General features: G+C 43.2%; 1 protein-coding gene across 4 annotated transcripts in view; it reads left to right on the top strand.

Annotated features, from left to right (window-relative positions):
* The first annotated feature begins 11,011 nt into the window (after positions 1-11,011).
* The window catches only part of NEK8 (NIMA related kinase 8), an 85,855-nt gene continuing 72,038 nt past the window's right edge, over positions 11,012-24,828 (top strand). For 2 of the 4 annotated variants that reach the window (XM_073565511.1, XM_073565508.1), the window contains exons 1-3: positions 11,012-11,137; positions 14,256-14,461; positions 16,105-16,337. In XM_073565511.1, the coding sequence (XP_073421612.1) occupies positions 11,091-11,137; positions 14,256-14,461; positions 16,105-16,337 (486 nt within the window). In that variant the 5' untranslated portion in view covers positions 11,012-11,090. Of the gene's footprint in view, positions 11,138-13,175; positions 13,258-14,255; positions 14,462-16,104; positions 16,338-24,828 lie in introns of all 4 variants that reach the window. The other 2 variants (XM_073565510.1, XM_073565509.1) reach the window with 2 other exon arrangements.

Here is a 24,828-nt window from a genome sequence, read left to right as displayed (position 1 = left end):
AAATCTGCTGCGGACCCGCAGAGCCAAAATCACTGCGGATCCGCAGCAGAATCCGCACCGTGTGCACATACCCTAATAGTTAAATGTTCCATCGGTGAAAATCACGGATAGATCACATATCTGACTCATGGATGGCTGAATGAAGCCCAATGTGAATTCCAAAGTCCTGCAGCATCAACTACTGCATTTCCGCAGCACAATGTGCAGTGCTGAGCCAGTTCTGGTGCAGTGGTCGTTGGCGGTGACTGGAGTAAGATCCCGGCCAAGCTGATAATAATGATCTATCCTAAAAATAGGTAATCAAAATTGAAGTCACTATGCTAGGTTCATGTCTAATATTTTACCGTGATGCAAAGTTTATTTTACATTTGGCGAACCACTAGGTGGCAGCAGAGTAATTTCCAGGTGCACTTTTGCCTCTTGATTACCTGTCTGATAAATGCTCCTGTCAGTCTTTGAGGACCAGCTGATCAGAAGGCATTGTAGAAAGCTATGTGTGGAATGTTTACAGGTTTCATGGTGCTGGAGCCATGGCCACTGCTAGGTAGGAAGAAACACACCTGAAGCATGACTCACTATTGATGATAAGGTGGTGCCAGGCTTTATGTGGACAAAGTACCTTTGTTGTCAGTGCGTGGAAATTAACCCGTTCACATGCTTGTCAATTTTCAGTCAAGAAAATAATATGATAATTTCATTACGTATGTACATACTGTAACATTTTTTTTGTGTAGGATTGGTCATTAACCCTTTCTCAACCTATAATGTAAAGTTACATCATATGCCAGGTCTCTGACTTTGATACGGGCTTACAAGCTGAGCCCCCATGTTTCCCGGCAGATGATGGCTGTGTTATTCTGCAACCATCTGTCAGTAACAGCCGCGAATGGAGCAGAGTTCCCCTTGTGTCTGGTAAGCTGTTAGATGCCATTGTTAATCTCTGACAGCAGCATATATTGCGCACCGGTAGGGGGCGCCTCATTATATGCGTCCATCGGCGCACCCATGACACAATAGCGGGGTGCAAATGGTTTGCCATGATGGCTGGAGGTCTGCTGAAGACCCCGTGCCTGTCATTATGGTACTCATATGAAAGCCAGCCTGTAACTGGCGTTCCAAAGAGAACGTGATTTTCGTCATACATAGCAATACTATGGTATTGCTATGTATAGTACAAGCAATCAGACGAAAAGTGTTATTGAAAAGTACAAATTGTCCTTAAAAAACAAGCCCTCATATGACCATGTGGAATGTCATAGTGAAAAATTAAAATCCATAAGACATCTCTGGAGAAGGTCATATCACCCTCACATTGAACATATGGGAATAATTATAGCTAGGGAAGAGAGAAAACTAATTATAACTGGGGAAGTGAGAGACCTGACATCTCTATCTCTATTGAAGTAGGAGCTCCTGCAGTGACCAGGTAATTGCAATAGGATATCTACTCTAGGAGCTATACACCAACATATGGACTTGTTTACTCAGAGACAGAAAAGTTCACTTCCAAGCCAAGAGCTTCCTCTGATCAAAGCACTGGTCCCCAGACGTTTTGGAGATAGTGGTCAGTCATGAACATTGGGTTTTCCATCGATTCGATATTTATGGGACATATATTTTAAGCGTCACAGCAAAGAGACCAACATAACCCATTCACGCATATCACTGTAGGGCCATTCTAATGCCACCAAATTAATAACAGTCCAATCGATGATGCCATCCAGGCCATGATTCTACTCAACATAAAGGTAAAATAAGAAAAATGAAGACAATATCTACCGGTTGGGACCTCCAGGCACAAAGATATCCTGTAAATTGGGGATCAAATACAATTCTGAAAGACCCAGGACATCCCACAACCAGCCCCAACATGAGCTCACCAAAGGGAGGTTATGTGGGTGTAACTTTAATCTAATAAAAAGCAGAAATTGGGTTTGGTAATTTATCTGTACAGGAAGGTACAGCTTGCTGTAATTCTGTTAGTTTTCCTAAGGAGTACCGTATATACTCGTGTATAAGTCGACCCGAGTATAAGCCGAGGCACCTAATTTGGCCACGAACAACTGGAAAAAAGTTTTGACTCGAGTATAAGCCGGGCATGCATTGTCCCCTCATCCTTATCCTTGTATGCATGGCTCCCCATCTCTGTCCTTGTATGCATGGCTCCCCATCCCTGTCCTTGTAAGCATTGTTCCCTCATTCCTATCTTTGTATGCATCGCTCCTTATCCCTACCCTGGTATGCATGGCGCCTCATCCATCTTGGTATGCATGGCTCCTCATCCCTATCCTTGTATACATGGCTCCTTTTGCCAGTCTTTGCATGCATGGCTCCTTATCCCCATTCCTGTCTGCATGACTCCTAATCCCTAACCTTCCAAGCGCCCTCGCAGCATCCTGTTCAGGCTTCCAGCAGCTCCTGTGGCCGAGCAATCATGTGTCACCGCTCATTAAGGTATTGAATATTGACCTTTCTCCACTCACTGGGGACATGTGATTGTTCGGCAGCAGGAGCTGCTGGAGACCGAAACAGGATGCTCCTCAGGCGCACAGGGAAGGTAAGTAGGAAGTTTTTTTTTAAAGCTGCTGGAAGCCGGCAGCTGCGGTTGTAACTGTGCGCACTATAAGAGAAATGAATTTTCATTGCCAGTGCAGTGAATATTCCTTTCCCTTCAGCAACAGGCACAGTTACAGCTGCAGCCACCCCCTCCTGCCTCCTGTGACCCGCCGCTCCACCTCCCCCGCCGGCTTCTGGGACAATGACTCCTGTATAAACCGAAGAGGGCGTTTTCAGCACAAAAAAAGTGCTGAAAAACTCAGCTTATACACGAGTATATACAGCACATTCCTCCGATAAACTCGGGGACATTTTGGTGACATCAGTTTTACTAATCGTCTTTTGTTATCCCTTTTATACTATGTAATTGTATATATCGTATTGTTTTCTTATTTTGTATCATCTTAGTATATGTTTTATAAACACTGCCTACCTGTCTGGATTAAATATATAAAATTTAATAGCTCTGTTCCTTTTGCTCTGTAAACCGCACTTCTGAAGCCATATTCTACCTGCAACGGGTGTCCAATCAGCCTGTATAAACCATTGGTGGTGGCAGATTCCTTTTTGTTATTGTGAAGTTGGCAATGATCATATATATATTCCATGCGTTGGAAGTTGTATATACCATATGCTCATTGTGAGTTTCCCAATAACCACTACTAATCCAATTAGTAGTGGAAGGAGCTGCTACATCGTCCATCACTTGTCAGTCAATTGCGTAATTGATCTCACGATTGGAGGCAGCAAAGTTCCTTTCCCTTGACATGGACGGAGAAATGAAAAAAAAAAAAAATAATCGGATAACAGTACACTGACATGGCTCAAATTTTGAGTTCGATCCGAGTCACATTCGCATAATCAGCCCGATTCTGTCACGTGAGAGAATATACAGCCGTGTGACCTTGGCTTTCACGCAGATGACAAGGCAAGATTTACACACGATTGTCACTATACGTTATCGTCGTCCAGTGGTGGGGTCATCTCTTAATTAAAAGCAGCTCATTCAGCATTTATTGGAGAATGCATTTAAAAGCAAATACATCAGAAATATATCTAATTAATAAAGAAAACATTTTATCAGTTGTTCCCTGAGGACCTGTACTTTAAGCTACATTTATCTTATAAGGCATTGACTGGTAAATTATCCTATTTCGTTATGGCATGGCACTTACACCTAAAAATTAAAGGGGTTTTCCCACTTTATAAAGCGATGACATATGTCGCTCGAATATGCCATCACTTTATAATTGAGAGTGAAGGTTCTGCAGCACTATTGTAGCCTTGCAGTTTCTTCATGGGGTTTTTCCTTGCACAAGGGAGGTATTAGGGTACGCTCACACTGGCATATTTTCTCAAATGCGAGACAATCTGTCGGCGTTTGATCCGAGTGTCACCATAGTGTGGTCCGATTAACTCATACGAGGAAATCGCAGTACAAGTGCGGAGAAGACAAAGAACTTAATTTCTCCTTCTCCATCGTCTCTGTGCGCATACAACGAACTGCAATTGGATGACATCCGATTGCAGTCCGATGTTTCACACACCCATAGTCTTGTATGGATGCGCATGATCCGAATATCAGAGCTACTCGTAGCATACTATGATTATTTTATCATGATGAATCGGCATGGGAAAATAATGGTAGGTCAGCACTGCCCCACAGTATAACATTGGGCCGACTGCCATCCGATTAAACATCGCATAGCATGTTATACGGAAGTGTGAGTCAAGCCTTAGTGGGGGGGGGGGTCACAGCGGTCAGACCTCTAACAATTTTAGTGTGATGGTATATCACTTTATAAAATCGCAGTACATTATGGGGCTGATCCATCAGTGCTTTTATGCCTTTGTCTAGTTTCATGTGTTTTGCATTTGTTTTTTTGCTTACACCATATTCAACTTTTCATTTGAGCCTTTTTAAAGTTACTTTTTCATATATACATCAGTTCATCTGATTCTTTTTTTTTTTATATAGTTTGGCTTGGGCTTTCCAGATATTTTTGTCTGATTAATTATTTACAATTTTTCAAAAAGTCACAAAACTTTTGCACAAATGTTCCATAGTCTCCCCCGCCTCCTTGGAATGATGTTATGTAGGTCAGTATGTTTTTGCATATTTTTTACGACATTTTGCAAAGGTGTGACTTATTACCGTAAAAAGTTGCACAACGTTTAAAGACAAAAATAAAGACCATTTTTATTTTACTTTGCACACAATTTATGACCTGCATGAGCCATTTTTAAGAATTTGGCTCAAATCGGCAATGGACAAAACTGTAAAAAAAATAAGTGTGCCCGATTCTAATGGCTCGCTCACACTGGCGAGTAGCATTGGATGATTCTTTCATGGGAGAGACTCGGATGCTATATGCAAAAGACCCTCGACTCAAACTCTGCTGTGAGCGTAAGCTGAGGGTTCCATGTGAGAATCGGATCACAGGTGCAGAGAAGAAGGTGACCTTAATTTTTCTATCTTCTCCATTCTGTGAGTCGGCGTATTACGGACTGCACTTTGATGACATCGGAGTGCAGTCCGATGTTTTGCATGTATCCATAGATTTGTCTGGGCGTGCGCCGAATCGGCATAAGAAAATACATGCTAGTCGACACTGGTCCATAGTATCGGACAGCGCTCATCCAACATTTCAAAAGTTTTTTTTAGGCCAAAAAACTGGTAAAAAACCTTGTTGGATTGGGCCCATCTTGGTGACCTTGCAAGTGATGAATTAAGCCCAACATATATGATGAGGTCTCAGACTTCCCAATCTGGGAGGTGTTTTTATAATAGCAGACTCGGGTTCTGCCAATCCAAATATTTTGTGTTATAAGTCGTTCATGTGCAATACCGCACATAAAGCTGCATAGAGTATTGTGATCTCGGCAAGGTTATCTAAGGATAATGATTCATAGGATGTGGAATTTACCTTCTGTAATACTAATATAAATACCATTATCCCCCGGTAAGTATCGTCATTGAGCATTGTCTTCTGGAGGTTCATCAGATATCATTTGGGGTCAGGTCAAAGTGGGGATTATTACTAGGCTACTGCTTTGATGATATACTGGAATGAAGGGTGACTACATAGCTTCTGCCCACCAGCCAGGACCAGCGTCTCCTGTTTGAACTGTTAGGGTCCCCAGCAGGCTAATTGGCTTGTATAGGATCAGGCGGCCACCAGCGCCTATTACTTGTACAAAGGGCCACTTTCTGTATAGTATATAGGAGTCAGAGCTGTCCTCCCCCAACATATTGTAAATGCCTGAAAGCATCCTCGTGGCAAGAGCTAATTACTAAAAACTAGTCAAGGCAATTAAGAAGTAGCCACATGTCACGGTCACAATGTGCAGCCTTTCACGGGTAATAAAATTGGTATAAGAATGAATAAAGATTCAGCATTATGCTCCATGACCTGCTCCGCTTACCCCCTGCATGGCAATTCAGATGACTATTCTATCATGTCTGGAGCCTACAGCCCGGCTTAACCCCAAATCCTATTAGCACTGAATTGCCAAACTCCTCTGATGAAAGTACTGGTGTAAAATGCCCCATCTACTGTGCCTTGCGAAAGTATTAAGTTAAAGGGGCCAAATAATATTGCACGCCCCACTTTTCAGTTTTTTGAATTTCCACAAAAATTTTAAATAACCAATAAATGTTGTGTCCCACTTGTTGTTGATTCTTCACCAAAAATTTACATTTGGTATCTTTATGTTTGAAGCATGATATGTGGGAAAAGGTTAAAAAAGTTCCAGGGGGCCGAATACTTTCGCAAGACACTGTATCACCGTACCCAATCGGGCGGATACATTTAGCGCATCATTATACACTTTTCTCTACATTTACACCAGTTATTTGTTGGGTTATTTTTGACCATTTTATTGCCGCAAATTTGGGTGCAACTGGCAGCATCCTAAGCCAATGTTCGGTTATTTAAATGCTAAATAATAAAGAAGAGGCAGAGAATAGGAGACAGAAAGATTCCCCTGAGAAAAGGTAAGAGAAATGAAAGGTGACGACGAGGAATGGAAGTTGTGAAAAGGTTCCAGGAACAAGGATAAGGCCACGATCAAACGTTGAGTATTTAGTGGTTATTTTTTTTGCATCAGTATTTGTAAGCCAAAACCAGGAGTGGAACAATCAGAGGAAAAGTATAATAGAAACACGTCACCACTTCTGTACTTGTCACCCGCTCCTGGTTTTGGCTTACAAATACTGAGGTAAAATACTGACCAGATACTGAACGTGTGAACGTGGCCCAAAAGGCCTTGGTTACATATTTTGGCTTCCTTTGCACGCTTAAAAAAATGAAAATAAAAAAAATTAAGCTTGTAAAAAAATGCCATTAATTGCATACATTTTGCTTGACCTTTTTTATTTTTCATTTTTACATACATTTTTTGTGCCTTTTTAAACGGAACTTGTCACGTGAAAAAATTCTATTAACCTGCAGATGTGGGGTTAATTTACAGCATTCTGAATCTGCCCGGTATTGGCACTTAGACCTCGCTGCTGGGAGGAAATGAACTTTATTCCTCCCGATAGCATTCAGGTTTTAGGCACGGGGGTGGCGCTGGTGCGGGTTGTCACCGCTCTGTGTATAGAGAGCAGCAGCTGTACAGTACCCCCGGCCCTGACTGACAGCAGCTCAGTATTAGATCCTGCTGTCAGTCAGTTCGTGGGGTGCTCTCTATACACAGAGCAGTGACTGATCCCCTGCCGGCGCCGTCCCTGTGATTGAAACCCGAATGCTGCCGGGAATAATGAAGTTAATTTCTTCCCGGCAGCGGGGCTCTCAGTGCAGGCACCGGGAATCAGAACACTATTAACCTGCAGATTAATCCATTTTTTTACATGACAGTTTCTCTTTTAGGTGATGGCATATCCTAGCCACATGCCATCACTTTATATGTTGTAATATTGAAATACAAAATTCCCTGTTTGGCTGCACTACTTGTTTCCCTGCACAATTTACATCCGGCCACTGCCAAAGCTGAAAACAGCAGACTGATGGGTGTCCGACCCCCACAAGGTTGGGACATAAATATAGCAAGCCTCTGCAACTTTTTAAAGAGGTTTTACCGGCTGATGCCAATTTTTGACAGTAATTGAATTATGCCATATCCTAATTGTGTGTAATATACACACTGTTAGGATTCTGTATTGATTGCTGGGTTGAGAAGTGATCACATGACCAATTATATGCTATTTGCAAACTTCACGAGCCAGTAACTTCTATTTCTGCTACCTTCAATGGGACATTGGAAAACGGAGTGACATAGAAAGAGGTTGGCACATGACTAGGGATGGGCAGACCGGTGGAAGTTCGGGGTCTAGAGCTTGACCCAAACTTTTTTTAAAAGTTTGGTTCGGGTACCAGAACAGTACCCAAAGTTCCATCAGAACCCGAATCCTATTGAATATAATGGATTCCCAAACTGCTAAGAAACAAAATCCTCTCTTTCTCCTCCGTGCCACCACGGACTTACCCTGAAATTCAGCAGACAGTCCGTGTTCGGCGTTCTGGCCCAAACAGTAACTGTCCGGTACGAATGGTGATCATTTCTCTCCGGGTTCGCTCATCTCTGCACGACTGCAAGTATGGAAACTGCCTATGAGAAACCACGTGATGAGAGCTCTAGCCGGCAAGCAGAGCAGAATCCTGAGGCTGGAGTCAGAGGGCCATAGACCCTCATGCGAGAGAATCGGGTCGATCATGTTAATGTCACTTGGCTCAAACTGTCAGAGTTTGATACGAGTGTCACCTTTTTGTGCAAAAACGTGTAATTTTTTTTAAAGTGGTCATTATCAGATATTGATATTTGTTCCAAGACAGATTTATATATTATGACTAGTGATCAGTGAACGTGCTCGGATAAGGTGTTATATAAGCATGCTCTGGTGCTTACTGAGTAACTTCAACGTGCCCGAACAATATGTTAGAGTCCCCGCAGGTGCATGTGTGGCGCCCCTGAGGGTTCAGTTGCCACAGAGGTACTGCACCTCCTCCTGAGGTGTGGTGCCCCACCATCCAGGTAAGTTGGAAGCTCCTGACCACGCTCCAACACAACACAGTAGTTCAGCAAAGCCACATTGCGGCTCCCTGCTTGGAGTGTAGCAGAGCACCTTTGGTGGCTCCCTGCTTGGAACACGAAACGTGCTGGGAAGCGGGTGGAGTTAGAATACATAAAAGAGCGGGAAGGTTTAGGATTTCAGTCAGTAAGTCAGTGAGGAGTGAGGAGAGAAGATCCCTGAGAGAGGGATGGAGGAAGGAGGTGCTGCAGCAGATCTCAGTGACCTGGGTCTGCTGGCACGGGAAAGGAAAGAAGGAGAAAGACATTGAACTGAAACCTGATCTTCCATGAGAAGTAAAGACAAGTACGGAATGTTGGAGTAAAAGGGAACAGAGGACGTGGGTTAGGAGAGAACCCTGCCTAGAAGTTCTAAGCGTAAGGCCGGGGCCCGGTCCCCGAGGTTGTATGGATGCTAATGGTCCTGCAGCAGACACCGGAGGAGTAGCAGGCTGTAAATGCACTACTTCCATCTCAGACTTGGGGGCACAACAGCAACATTGATAGTGAGCCGGGACTCAGGAGCAAGGAGTCCCCGAAGCAGGCTACAGCTGTCGGCCGTACAAGGAAAGTTCTTGGGAACATCTGTCAGGAGGAACTCCAGTGTAACTCAGTACTGGGAGTACTTCACATCAAAGGCGCTATAAGAGGAGACGTTCAGAAAGGCACATGTTGGCGGAGTGTTGTAAAGGAGCATCCTATCTTGCATGGCGGTTGACTGAGCCCCTGACCCGGAGGACACGGCATGGAGGCAGGCACCTGTGTGTACTACAGACTGTGAGTAAAGCTTTGGAACTACAAGCCCTGGTGTCCTCCATTTATTCCTGCGCCAACACACTCTGTACCGCTACATCTGGGTACCAGCTTCTACACTGCCTGCGCCTCTCCTCTTCCCCTGCATCTACACTGCCCTGGGGCTACAGCTCCACCTCTGGGGAGCTTCACCATCTTGGCTGCAACACACCACCAGTCCCAGAGGATCTGCACGCAGCGTCGGCCTAACAGCTCACTTGCCGAACACCACAGGTGGCGTCACGAACTATTCATTTAATCAATTACATTCCACCAGTCAATCTCCCTTTTACTTGGGCGCCCAGGGCCACAGACCGGGTCACCGCTGCTGTGACATTCCCTTCTGAGAGACCGGCCCGGTACTGAGTACCCCACAGCCCTGGGAGGGCGACCCACATGTCTCGCGAGGGGATTTCCCAACAATGAGACACGCAGACGAGGGACTCAGACTTATTATTCGAGCACTCCGAAGATATTCGGATAGCGCCCGAGCATGCTCAGATGATACCTTATCCCAGCACGTTTGCTGATCACAAATTATGACTTAAAATATAAAGACTTGCAAGTTGGGATTAGTTAAAGGTGAAGTAACATTTCTAGACAGAAGTGTCATACTGTTGTGTCTTAAAGGGGTTGTCACAAATTCATAAATAGGTAAAATTAAACATCCTCTGTGCTCTCAAGAACGGAGGGTATTTTTAATTTTACAGTGTAGACCACTGCAGTCGCCTAGGCAAGGAGTGCAGCACAAGTTATAGGCTCTATTCTTTACAGTCTGAAGGACGGATCGCTGGATCTCGCCAGATTCAGCCCCACTGCGCTGGTCTGAGCTAGGAATCTTCAGCAGAAATTGCATCTTGAGACAACCCCTTTAAGATGCGCCAGGATGATCAAACGTCGTGCGACATTTTGATAAATTCGGTGCAAATAACTCTTGCAACCATCAGGAAGAAAAAGGCTTAAAACAGTCCTCTCACAGTAATTTGCCCCATAACTTTCTGCAGTCTAGAGCATAGGCAGGATTGAAAATCGGCCCCGATGTGGCATCTTTAGAGTCAGCAGCGTTTGTTTTTTTTACGCAGCATCGTCCTGGTGGATATAATGCTTTTTTTTCAGAAGGTGTTGATTTTTTTCTATAGCACTTGAAAAACACATATAAAAATAATACAAAAAAAAATCACCAGAAAAATACTGAAAAAATAAATCCGCTGGGCCCCAATATGTTACAAAAGCGAAAACACTGGATACTCCTTCATCATTACTTCACATTGGACTTCACAGGGACATGAAACCATTGATAGCAGGGAATAAAAGGGTATTGCAGAGGTGTATGGAGGGTGCAAAGGGGCAGGACAGCTTTCACAAATTGGAAATAGTGCAACAATAAGCTGTCACCTTGCATTTATATCACCCACAATCACATTTTACAAGTTGTACTCCTCTCTGGGCTTTTTTCCCCCTTCAACCATCCTGCCCATTCTCCACTACCTCCCTGCCCACGCGCCTGTCCTGGCTTTATGAAATGCGCATGCGCACTGTCCTCGGCATTCTCTTCACATCAACTACTGGACAGCCGCTGTGTTGTTATTCAGTTTGTCCCACGCAAGCTTCCGTACGGGTTCCCGGAAGTGTAACCATGGAGACTCTGTTTATGCCTGGGGGGCTACAAGATGGAGAAATACCAGAAAATCCGGGTGGTCGGCAGAGGAGCCTTCGGGTGAGATTTCTGAGATGCTAAAGCGTAGTAATTGCGTTCCTCTCCTCCCTGCTCGTGTCTCACGTGGTGCAGGACCCTTTATCTCCCGTGCTGCTCATCTCACAATGCATTACCATATACACTCTTTTCAGGTGCAGCTGACTATTCTGTGTCACCAGGATCACCTAGTGGGAATTTCAGATAAATGTACACCTAATTAAAGTTTTCCGTCCTTTGTGATAACTATTTGTTTTTTTTTTTTTAATGTAAATTCATGTATTTACTGCAAAAGAAATCTTTTTTTTTAATTGGACTTCATTAAAAATGTTGCATCGTTTGCCTTCTATAGCCTGTGTGTAGTGCTGTCTGCTGCTGTGTGCACGATGAGGTAACCGAGCATCTGTCAGTGAGCGCATTCCGATGGAGAGTTTCTGTGTCTTATGTCTTTTTTTTTCTTAGCTCCTCTCCGTTGATTTGCAAGCACAGATCTTGTAAAAGCTAAAGGGTGCAACAGTTTTAATTACAAATTTTATTTGGCTCCAAACACCTGCATTTAAAGAGAACCTGTCGTCACTATTTAACCTGTTAAAGCAAAGGTATGGCCGTCATGGCGCTTTTATACCGATTTTATAGACACCTGTAGGGAAGAAATCCACAGCCTAGTTCTTGTTTAATTCACCTTAGAAATTTTGGTGTGATATCATACTCTTCGTATATCTCCACATCTGTATGAGCCTCCATTTTTAAAATTTTGCGCTTGCGTCGCTCTTGATGCAGGTGGTTCTCGCTCACATTCATGTCCTGGCGTTCTCTAGCAAAATAGTGCCAGAGATGGCACGTGTTCAAGAGCGGTACTAGTGCGAAATTTAAAAATGGAGGCTCATACAGATGCGGAGGGAGGTCGGCAGTGCCGAAGACCCTACCCCACAGTCCATGCACGAAGAGGATATTGCACCAAAAGTTCTAAGGTGAATTAAACAAGAACCAGAATGTGGATTTCTTCTTTACAGGTATGTATTATATCAGTATAACGGCGCCTTTATGGCCATACCTTTACCTTAAGGCTGTGTGCACACGATGCAGATTTGCAGCGGTTCCGCAGCGGATTTTACCCCGCAGAAACGTTGCATTTCTGCATTGTGATGTACAGTAGCCTTAAAATCAATGTAAAAAAACAAAACGCTGTGCAGACGCTGCGGATTTTTCCACGCGGTTTTCCCGCGGTACAAAATCCGCAGCATGTTACTTCTTTTGTGCGGTTTTCCATCTCCCCTGTCACCAAATCCGCAGGGGGAAAACCGCGATGGAAAACCGCACAAAAACCGCATGAAAAATGGAAGAAATCCGCAGGAAAAATGCAGATCATTTGACCTGCGGATTTCTTCCATTCTGCGCGGAAAAATCCGCAGGGCCAAAAAGTACGTCTGCACTCAGCCTAACAGGTTATATATTGATGACAGGTTCTGTTTAAGTAAGAAAAGAAAAAAGAATCCCCAAAGAAGTACAACACCTTAATGTCAAGGTCTACCTATGTTTTATTTGTTCTGATGCATTGTAAATGAAAAATAAAGTGACTTGGCAGCCGTCTTGATTAAATGTTTCTTATTATTTTATAAGCACAGCTATTATGCACGCTTACAGTTGTGCTCAAAAGTTTTACAAACTGTGGCAGAATTTTTTGCTTTCTTGGCCTTTTTTCAGAGCCATTCAAACACATTTGTGTTAACTTCTGTGCTTGTTATCAGGCCAAAATCACAGGGGTATGTAAACTTTTGATCAGGGTCATTTGGATGTTTTGGGTTGTCATTATGATTTCAAAAGAGAAAACACAGTAGTTTGGCAATAAATGGCTTCACCCAACCACTAACCATGAATGGTTAAAAAGTTTTGGTGTTATCATTCATATTCTCTGAAAAAAGGCCAATAAAGCAAAAATTCTGTCGGGGTATGTAAACTTTTGAGCACAACTGTAAATGTTTCTGTGATAACAGGCTACAGACATACCTCTGGAATCTGATGCAGCAATCATTCTCTCTCATGTTTCCTCTCCTTATTACAGGCTGAAGGAACGTTCTCTCCCACATCTTTTATGGGGACACTGTTTGTCGACAACATATTTATCGCTGTGCATTCAGGTCGCTGTACGTTCCTCTAGGGTATTGTTATGTGCATAGATATGAGACGAGTATCTTTGTTGCTGTATGTAGATGAAAAAGCCATTTTACTTAAAGCTGTGTCTTATGTCAGATAAAATGAACTGACATGCTTAATTCCTTAACGGGAAATTGTCAGCAGGTTTTTTTGCTATGTAGTCTGAGAGCAGCATAAGGACAAAGCAAAGACCCTGATTTTCAATACAATTAGTGTTTTGCACCAGGAGATTATCACTACAGGACAATTGTCCCCGTGCCTCCTAATCCAATCAGTCATCTAGCTCTGTCACTATGCAATGTACACAGAAAGCTGTGGTGTGGGCTGTGTGGTTATATGATCTGCAGTGGAAAAGCCTGTGACTATCATAACTGCTGCACTAAAAAACTAAAGTGACACATCGCTGGAATCAGGTTCTCTGCCCCAACAGATTACATAGCAAACACCTGCTGACAGAGTCCCCTTGACGACCACTCATAGTGTAGTGGTTTGTATCGCAAATATTCTGCATTAACTGGCTTAAGGCAAGTAAGGTCCTAAGATATCAGAGATAGCCAGGGATCTTGAGGGTTATCACTGCTTCTGTTTTCTCTCTTTCAGTCTTCATAGCGCTCAGTGAAACCACATAATAGATCCCCTAAATAAACTTTCAGACCTTGAAAATAAATAAAGTAAAATCTAGACTTCAGACTAGATGCCACAATTAAATGTGGACCCCAGGTCAGATGCCTACAATAGAGATATGGGTATGGGGGGTGGGGGGGGTAAATAGGGAAAAAATAGGACAAAATAGATGGGGAATAAACCAGACAAACAGTACAAATAAGTCACTAAGAAGTAACATTTTCATAAGTATTATAATTGTTACATAAATATAGTTAATCTCTCCATTTTCCAGACATTAAGGTAGAGTTGACCAGTATGAATTAACTTTCACGTGTCTGCAGGTTTAATAATCAGTGCGTGACATATTGTGGTCTTTCTACAGGATCGTGCACTTGTGCTGGAGAAAAGCCGACCAAAAATTAGTGATCATCAAGCAGATCCCCGTGGAGCAGATGACTAAAGATGAGCGCCTTGCAGCACAAAACGAATGTCAAGTACTAAAACTCTTAAATCACCCAAACATTATTGAATACTATGAGAACTTCCTGGAAGACAAGGCCCTTATGATTGCTATGGAGTACGCTCCAGGTCAGTACCAAAAGTGGCTGAAGTGGCTGCTTGACCAAATGATGGAAAATCACTGTAGGATTTCCTAAATTCTTAATTTACACGTGGAATCCTTGTTAGAACATACAGAAATATCTCCGTACGTTAGTAGCTATCTCGCCTGACTGTCCTATACACAGGGGCGCTCACTGTCGAGCTCTCTGTGTTCTCTATGACAAAGCCACTTACAGACTACTCTAATGGCTTATCTCCTAGAGAACAAAAGGATCGACAGACCCAAATCTAATATAGATGATGTCAGGGAAAGTCGTGGGAGGGGGACACATACGCATTAGTTTGTTATCCAAACCTGTTGATATCGGCGGGTCCTGCCCACATTAATATCTAATCTGTATATGGTCCTTTAGTCTCCGCTGAGAGGCAGTTTAATTTGTCCCTTTAAACTTTTTATGGGCTAGACCTTTTCTGGAAGCAGAAAGTGTCATAGTGCTTTCTGTTTTGCGTAGTTATTGCGCTGTAATCTGATAAAAGGACCGAAACCAGTTGCTTATGTAAATCCAGGTCAGAAACCAGAATGACTCATATTATTGACAGAGGGAAGGACATTGTTTTGGAACACAAACGCCGCAATAATTGCAGGAATGTGGCTTCATCTGTTCTCATAATGACAGCTCGGCATTAATGATCATCTTTTTCTTATGTACATTGTAAACAATGAAACTATTCTTTTCTATACATTGCATTAAAATGACATTTTCACTCATCTATCCATCAATATAATGCATATAATCTAGTAGAATTTCTGCATTTTATAGTACAGTATTTCGCTTGTTTAATATTGTTCACACATAGTTATGGTGATTGCTTTTTTCCCCATGCATGGGGTTGGCATCAGAGACGAGCTATAAAGCACTCAGCCACTGTCAGATACACAGACAGAAAAGGTCCCCTGTGTAGGAGCAATATATGGGCCCTTTGCAGCCCAAAAGCTCCTAAATATTCAAAATTTCACCTGCTTTGGATGTATAAAAGGGCCCCCTTACCTCTTGGACCCCTGTGCAGACGCACAGGTTGCACCAATGATATGTCCGCCCCTGGTCAGATGCCATTGGAAGCACTCGATTCATATATTAATGTTTTAATGTCTGTAAGCAGTTTATTTATGGCGATATTAGATGGTGCAGGATCTCGATTGTGGCACAGGAGCAATGTCAAAGGTCTCCTGCAAGATAAGTGCTGTCAGAGATGTGCCAGTAAAGATGTATGCTCATCCGTTTTATACATGTTTATGGCACATTCAGTTGGGATACCTATCTTTTGTGGATAGCTCCATTTATGTTTTAGATCATCAGCATACGTTACTATAAATTACGTTACGTGATCTCCTGGGCAGCAATGACCGGGAGCATTTAATATAGAAGGTGTAAGAAGGGCCCCTATTTATGTCGGTGATATGTCCTGAGTGGTAAATAAAGAACAGTAAGAACATAAAGTCAGAATATGATTGACACTTGGCAAGTACGCTATTGTTGGTATTATACTAGTAATACTATATTATGTGTCTCGTGTAGTTTGTAGGACCGTGCGGATGTCATTTCATTCTCCTGGATTTCACTGTATACTTCATAATATTTAGTATTTCTGATTTTTCTTCATTCCTGTAGGCGGCACATTAGCTGATTACATCCAGAAACGCTGTAATTCTCTGCTGGATGAAGATACTATTCTCCACTTCTTTGTCCAAATTCTCCTAGCCTTGCACCATGTGCATAACAAACTCATCCTCCACCGAGACCTGAAAACACAGAACATCCTACTAGACAAACACCAGATGATTGTAAAGATTGGCGACTTTGGAATCTCAAAAATTCTCAGCAGTAAGAGTAAAGCCTACACGGTGAGTAGACAGAGACAAAAGATTTAACGAAGAACGAAAAAAAGGCAGTATACATTTTTAGTAAAGTTGAAGTGATGTAAGATTCCTGCCCATGGGAAGATGCCCTGGTACACTGAAATTTTATCAAGACATATGCTGGATCTCAACTAAGTATATGAATCAGAAGATTATAAAAATATTCACATCTTTTCTACAATATCCTTGTCTGATACTTAGAGGGTTTGTCCAATCTTTATTTTCCAGGAAATCTTTGTTCTCCTGGCTTCCTGCTTGATGTTGCTCTCCTTTTGATTGACAGTTCGGGCTCGAGGCACGGTTGCACAGGGAGGCAGCTTTGCATGTGCGGCATTGGAATAGTGCAGGTGCACAGACGCTCGCTAGATCCATAGTTTCGGCCAGCATCATAATAGCGCTTGCAAGCTGTTTACCTAAGAGTCTGTAAGCACTGCACAGCAAGCGGTAAAATGAAAACTTGCTTATTTTTAACAATCATTTAGAAATGTTGTGAGTTTAAGAAAATGAGACAACTCTTTACGGTACCCATACACCTTATGTAACTGTTGACCCAACAAGCTATCTCTCTCGACTTCCCTGCTCATGAATACTTGTCTTGGCTGAGTATTCTTGTAATCTGTATGGAAAAAGCAGACAAATCAGGCATTTAAAGGCAAACTTTCTAATGCTTGTCTTCCTCACTAAGGTCGATAGAGGGAGAGCAGTGAGACCACCATACACATCAGCTTGGAGGCCAGGCCCTCCAAAATTGTCAGGTTCAGTCTATCTAAAAGGGGTTGTTCAAGTTTGGCACTAAAGTCTGCTGTCTCTCTATTTGACTTCAGAGATTTGAATCCTTAAATCATGTGCCGTCTGTATTTTCTGCCATGCATGTCTAGTCAGAATGTGGTCAAGAGTACACTATCGCGTACTTGCAGTCACATGACCATCCGCTCCTGAAATCAGAGAATCCTGACAGCAAGTGCTGTGCGAATTGTGAGGATTCACAAATCTGCATTCTTATTGCGTCACTGCAGACTTTTGTTGCCAAACCTGGACATCCCCTTTAATCCAATGTATACATGGGTCATCACTCTCCCTTTACAAAAAGCATTGGGGTTGTCAAGAGGCTCTGCAAAAGATTGTGGAACACCCTCAAAATCAGTGTCAGGTCATATGATTTCTTCTCAGCATTGCCGCTCTAATCATCTAATGTGGTAATAATGGAAATTACTAGCACTGCATGAAGATTAGCAGGACTTTACTGCGCATATTTTTTTGACTATTGTGACTGTTTTTCCATAAAAAAGATGTCTTGGTACAAAATGTAGTCATTAAAGTACTGCTCCTCCCCATCTGGTCTTTGCACTAACTCTGTGGGACCGGAGCACCCACTTTTGGATTCTTCAATAATTCCTACAGTGCCTTGCAAAAGTATTCGGCTCCCTGGAACTATTCAACCTTTTCCCACATATCATGCTTCAAACATAAAGATACCAAATGTAAATTTTTGGTGAAGAATCAACAAGTGGAACACAATTGTGAAGTTGAACGAAATTTCTCGGTTATTTTAAATTTTTGTGGAAATTCAAAAACTGAAAAGTGGGGCGAGCACTATTATTCGGCCCCTTTACTTTCAGTGCAGCAAACTCACTCCAGAAGTTCATTGTGGATCTCTGAATGATCCAATGTTGTCCCAAATGACTAATGATCTCTATATATAAAAGTGTATGTATGTATGTGTGTGTGTGTGTGTGTATCACCAACCAATCACGAAGCATCTTTCATTTTACCAGAGCTGTTCAAAAGAAGCTGAGCTGTGATTTGTTGCTATGAGCAACAGTTTTCCTTGCAATCAATCACTAAGCATCTCTCATTTCACCAGAGCTGGTTAAAAGTAGCTGAGCTGTGATTGGTTGCTATGCGCAAGTTTTCCCACTTGACAACTCCTCAGCAGACACTCTGACATGGTGGGAGAAATCTAGCATCTCTGGGAACATAAGCTCCCAGCCATTGTCTGCCCCCAGAAAGGAGCAGAGAGCACATGACAGAAATGAATCCCCCCCCTTCCTGCCCATATCCCCATCACACATCCTCCATCACATAGGCACATCTTCCCTCTTAAAGGGATCATTGGTATGGAAGTCAGAGCAAATCCATCCAGGGCTTTGGTTTTGACCCCAGGCCTCTCTTAAAGGGATCCCTGGTATGGAAGTTAGGACCGTTCCACTCAGCTCTGTGGTTCTGACCCCAGGGTCTCTTAAAGGGATCATTGGTATGGAAGTTAGGGCAAATCCACTCTGCGCTTTGGTACTGACCCCAGGCCTTTCTTAAAGGGATCCCCGGTATGGAAGTTAGGACCGTTCCACTCAGCTCTGTGGTTCTGACCCCAGGGTCTCTTAAAGGGATCATTGGTATGGAAGTTAGGGCAAATCCACTCTGCGCTTTGGTACTGACCCCAGGCCTTTCTTAAAGGGATCTCCGGTATGGAAGTAAGGGCAAAGCCATCCAGCGCTTTGGTTCTGACCCCAGGCTCTCTTAAAGGGATCTCCTGTATGGAAGTTAGGGCAAATCCCTCAATGCTCTGATTCTGACCCCAGGGTTCTATTAAAGGGATCATTGGTATGCAAGTCACGGCAAATCCACTCAGCGCTCTGGTTCTGATCCCAGTCTCTCTTAAAGGGATCCCCAGTGTGGAAGTGAGGGCAAATCCACTCTGCGCTTTGGTACTGACCCCAGGCCTCTCTTAAAAGCATCTCCGGTATGGAAGTTAGGGTAAATCCCTCAGTGTTCTAATTCTCACCCTAGGCTTCTATTAAAGGGATCATTGGTATGGAAGTCAGGACAAATCCACTCAGCGCTCTGGTTCTGACCCCAGGCCTCTCTTAAAGGGATCCCCGGTATGGAAGTTAGGACCGTTCCACTCAGCGCTCTGGTTCTGACCCCAGGCTGACAGGATGATGTGGGATATTAGGGGTAGTAGTCAGGTGGCTCTGGCTGATGGGATGATGTGGGATATTAGGGGTAGTAGTCCGGTGGCTCTGACTGACGGAATGATGTGGGATATTAGTGGTAGTAGTCTGGTAGCTCTGGCTGACGGGATGATGTGGGATATTAGTGGTAGTAGTTCGGTGGCTCTGACTGACGGGATGATGTGGGATATTAGAGGGAGTAGTCTGGCGTCTGTGACGAGATGATGTGGGATATTAGTGGTAGTTGTCTGGTAGTCCTGGCTGACGGGATGATGTGGGATATTAGGGGTAGTAGTCCAGTGGCTCTGGCTGACGGGACAATGTGGGATATTAGGGGTAGTAGTCCGGTAGCTCTGGCTGACTGGATGATGTGGGATATTAGGGGTAGTAGTCCGGTGGCTCTGGCTGACGGGATGATGTGGGATATTATAGTGAATTTGGCTCTGCGGAGTGGGCGGGGCTCTACACTCAGCTTTATATATATATAGATATAATCATTATAATTTGTTATAACTAACCGTAGTTAGTTACTATGCCCGGGCAGCACCGGTCTCTTCAGCTAGTGATAAATATAATCCACCTGTTTGTAATCAAGTCTCCGTATAAATGCATCTGCTCTGTGATAGTCTCAGGATTCTGTTTGAAGCACAGAGAGAATCATGAAGACCAAGGAACACAAAAGGCAGGCCTGTGATACTGTTGTGGAGAAGTTTAACTGTCTCACCCTGGCCGACCTATTATATATCCTGGACGGTGCTTTCTGTGCCTTGGGGAGGTGCTCCTTCACAATGGGCATCACTTTGGCAATCCTCTCTTGCATCTGGGCGATATGCTCTACCACGCTTATATAGGGTGTGGTCTCAGCTTCCCAAGGACTTTTCCCAAGTTCCCATCTCAGCTGTACTTTTTCACTGTTTTCTTCAATCTAGCCTTCAAGGTTTTGCTAGACCTCTCCACCAGTCCATCCGTCTGGGGACGATACACTGAGGTTCGGAGTTATGAAATCTGCAGTGTCCTAAACAATTCCTTCATGACGTTTGACATGAAGGGGGTCCCTTGAACCGTTAGTATCTCCTTTTGGCAGACCTGTTCGAGAGAAGATATGGAGCAGTTCCCGAGACCAAGAGATACACTTTGTGGAGGAATTTCTTAAGGGTACCGCCTCTGTGTGCCGTGTAGCATAATCCAGGACCACCAATATATATTGATGTCTTCTTGCAGACTTCACTTGCGACCCACCAAATCCATCGCTTTACGCTTGAATGGAATATCGATGACGGGCAACGGTACTAGAGGACTACTCAAGTGTGGCACTTGGGAGGTTATCTGGCATGTGGGGCAGGAACGACCATAGCTCATGATTACTCTGTAGGATCCAGGTCAGAAGAATCTCTGGAGAATCCTTTCCTGGGTCTTGTATGCTCCCAGGTGACCAACCAAACACATGGGAATGAGCCATGTCTAACAGAACAATTACTGGTGACAGAGTCCTATCACCTCACCCCTCTCCATTCATAGCAAAATTAGGGAACCGACTGTTGGCTCTCGGCTCCTGAGGCCCCCCATTTAACACCATCACATTTTCAAACTCCCCTTTAAGAGTTAAGTCCCTGAGTTGGGCAGTTCCAAATTTGCCATGGACACCTCCAGCTAAGGTGTTGGCTTCATGGCATGCTGCCTCATCCTCGTTGCCAATAAGCACACAAAAGAGAAACTCATTACAGCCTGGGGTGAACTGGCTGTCGTCCGAGCAACCAGGTGTCCCCATTTTCCCCCACAAGTCCCAGGACACTGGAGTGTCCCGACTGATGAGTATGGGGTGCAACACGTCCTTGATGACTCCAACTTCCTGAGAGGCCGCACCATAGTCCATGCTTACATCCACCTGGGCCACAAGATAGTTATTAGCGTCCCCATGGATACACCGGATGGCCACCACCTTCCAAGGGACCAGTCGATGAGGAAGTGTGGTCCTTATCAGGGTTACCAAACTCCCTGAGTTCCAACAGTTCAGTCGTTCAAACCCCATTCAGAGACACTGGACATGCCTGAGTGCCCTTGCCAGATTGAGGGACCGCGCTACATGCAGGTTAGGCAGAAAAAGAGCAACACTGGCCTATGCTGCTGTCCATTGACTCAGAGTTCTTGGGACACCAGGTAGCTATATAGCCAGGGGCATGAAAGTGACCACTCGCCTGCGACCCAGATGCCTCCTGGGACTTTGGACGCCCCACCAGTGTGTACTTAGTCCCTTTCTTTTGGGAGCCATCCCCTTTTTTGGGAGCTCCAGAAAGGTTGACCTTACCCCTGATTGACCACACAGGGAACTCTTGACTGCCTGGTACCTTTCCACTAGTCCCAACAGGTTGTCTGCATTTTGCGGATCTCACCTGCTCGAAAAATCAAGGCCCATTCAAACACATCTTAGCACTGTGTGCTGGAGCCTACTTCTCCAGATCCTACATCACCGAGGCTTGGCACCTTGGGGAAACCTACCTTCTGTCCACAACCTGTCCATGTGCCACCTTAGTGTTAACATGTTTCTCACAGTGGGTCATGCTGGATGATGAATTTGTTACGTCTTTGGTTTGTTTAGTCTAGGGGGTCATCGACATTTTTTGGGCAGTGAGCAGATTTAAAGAAAAAAAAAGTTGTGCTCAGTGAGCCATGCTATTACATCATATAACACAAACTGTTAATGCACTTTACGAGACTAGGTTGGGTGACTGTTCATTCATAGTGCTTCTACATTTTATTTGGACTCCTGAAACGGCTGGCACCTTTGTATAACTTAAAGGTTTTTTTCACTAACAAAGTACATTTTAATTAATAGATCTTGTAATAATAATAATTTACACAATTGGATGTGTTTAAAAATGTTTCTAGGTGGAGATAATCTTATGAATGTGCCCCTGCTGTGTACCGTGTAATGGCTGTGTCTTATGGTGCAGGAACCTGGTCTGATCATACCACATTTCTGGGCAGGGGAGAAGGCAAAAGAGAGTATACGGACAGGACAGGACAGGACGTGATCACAGTATATAGTGATTATTATTCATTATCCATGCAATTATAATAGCATACATCCTGTTGATTATTGTTATTGTGCTCATACTCACATCACTTTACTAATTAGTTATACATTATTGAGTCAATGCAATATTGTACTTGAGGCTATTTATTATTTCTGCAACTAATATCATTGGTCCTTTTCTTATTTTTAGATGTCCATGTTACATAAAATTTACTACTTGTGTGCGATTTACTGCTTCCAAGCCTATTTATTTGTCCCAGCTGATTGTCAACTGGGATATGTAGGTTTGGATTTTGACCAATCCTTTAAGGTTTGTTAATCTTGTTACAGTGAACTATATTAGCTGATCCGAAGTTCATTTCAGTGTAATTGCATTCAGTGTTCCATCTGTTCCACTCCCACCATAGTCATGATTAGTTAATTATGTCTGTTGTAATGTATGCTTTTAATTGTGGCCTTTGTTTAATTAAGCAGCCATCTTTGAGTCATATCCGTCAAACCTTTTGACTCTTCTTAATACTTTTTCAGTGTGCAACATAATTTAGAACCTGATTGTACATTTAGTGCCAGCTATGGGGCCAGACAGATTGTCCCTAGCCCAGCCTCGGCCACACTTAATTTTGGAATTTTCAAATTAAACCTATTTCGGAAATTTCCATTTTGCAAGCATGGTATTATATCCATGGGGTTATTTTACTGATAAAGATTGCCATCCTTGTACACAGTCTGGTTGTTGCTGCTGTAAAAAGCCCACCTACCTGCTCCTAGCCAATCTCTGCAAGAATTCATATGACCACTGCAGCCAGTCACAGTATGCAGCGGTCACATAGGACAGGACTTTATTACTGGCAGGGAACCAGTAAGGGAGCCACAGAAGCACCAGTGTAGTTGAGTATAGGGTTTATTTTTAATTCTACAAGCTCTGCTGCTATCCACAAGGAAATTGCAGCAAACTTTTCACAATTTTTTACGTATTTGCTGTTGACAATCTCTCTGCAGATTCTTGCGGAATTGCAGTGGAATGTTAAATGGATTTTTAAATATTCGCCTACATGCTTTTATTGCATAACAACATCCAGAAATAAGAATATACTTATCGTGTGAATTCTGTATGTTCACATCATCAGAACATTCATATGTCCTTCACGTGTGCTACCAGGGCATGCATGATGACGTTCTATACACGACGCGGTGTCCTGTCTGTACTGATATCACCATTGTGATCAACTGTTGGAAAATAAGACATCACATAGACAATGTAAATAGGATGTAGTTAGGACTGTCTTTTCTAAAAGCTCACATTACACACATAGGATGAATTTAAAATGGGGGCTGCATGCCTGGATGGGGAAGAAAAATCATTGCTTTAAATTCCCGTCTGTTGTCAATTTAGGCTTCCGCTCTAAATATAGAGTTGTATTTTTCCACTAAAGTTCGCTAAATCCTGTTGTTTTTATGTTAAAGTAAACCTGTCAGCAAAAAAAAACAAAACACAATTTTCCTGTAGCCATTGTGGTAATCTGCAGCTAAATATTGTTTTAAACATGTTCTGCCGTCTAATTATTATAAATGCAGCTGCAGGGTGAAAATGAAGTTGTATTCTCCCTGCAGCCGCTTGATTCTTGTCATCATGGCGGCGCTGGTGCAGTGAGCATTTGTTGCTCTCTATACTGTAAGCACAATGTAATCACTCACCCTGCTCCTTGACTCACATCCTACTCTATGCAGCTTGTCTGTGGTGCAGGCTGTCAGTCAAGGAGCAGAGTGAGTGATTAAAGTATGTTCACTGTATAGAGTGCGCTGACTGATGACTGCCCCCCCGCACCTCCTCGATAACAGGAAGCGAGCGGCTGCAGAGAGAATAATAACTTCATTTTCACCCTGCAGCTGCACTTCCAATTTAAGTGCTGCGCTTGTTTAAAATAGTGTTTAGCTTCAGATTTCCACTGTGGTTGCAAGTAAATATCTTTTTTTGTTCTGACAGGTTCCCTTTGAAAATATTTTTTTTTTAAATTTTTTTGTAACTATTTATTTTAAAAGACCATAAATCTTGCAGTTTGCACTGAAGTGTTGATACCCTGCCGGCCTATTCTTTTTTTATTTTTTCCTGTGGCAATGACATCCAGTACATCCATGTGACCATTGTAACTAATCACTGGCCGTGCATGATTGTATCACCGATGAGGTCAGTAATTGGCAGCAGTGATCAAATCCCCAATAGCAAGTCATGGTTGCAGGAAAATAATCAAGGACTGGAAGAGACCCCCGGCACATTGGTCCTAAAGGGACCTAGCATTTATACTGTGAGACAGGATTGCTTCCTTATTTTGGAATATTTCCTACAGCTATTTTCACTGTCTCAGCTCTTGTATAATTGTTTTAATAATTTACATTTCTAGAAACATCCATATGGTCACATTTGCATTAGAATCGCTGTTGCAAATTCTGACAGATTTGACAGGAAGAAAAGCACTGTCTGCAATAATGAACA

The sequence above is a fragment of the Dendrobates tinctorius genome, unplaced genomic scaffold, assembly GCF_039654945.1.
Source record: "Dendrobates tinctorius isolate UK_male_01 unplaced genomic scaffold, ASM3965494v1 ptg000016l, whole genome shotgun sequence".
In the NCBI taxonomy this organism is placed as follows: domain Eukaryota; kingdom Metazoa; phylum Chordata; class Amphibia; order Anura; family Dendrobatidae; genus Dendrobates; species Dendrobates tinctorius.
Note: the sequence above shows the minus strand (reverse complement) of the source record. Positions and strands in the feature narration are given on the sequence as shown.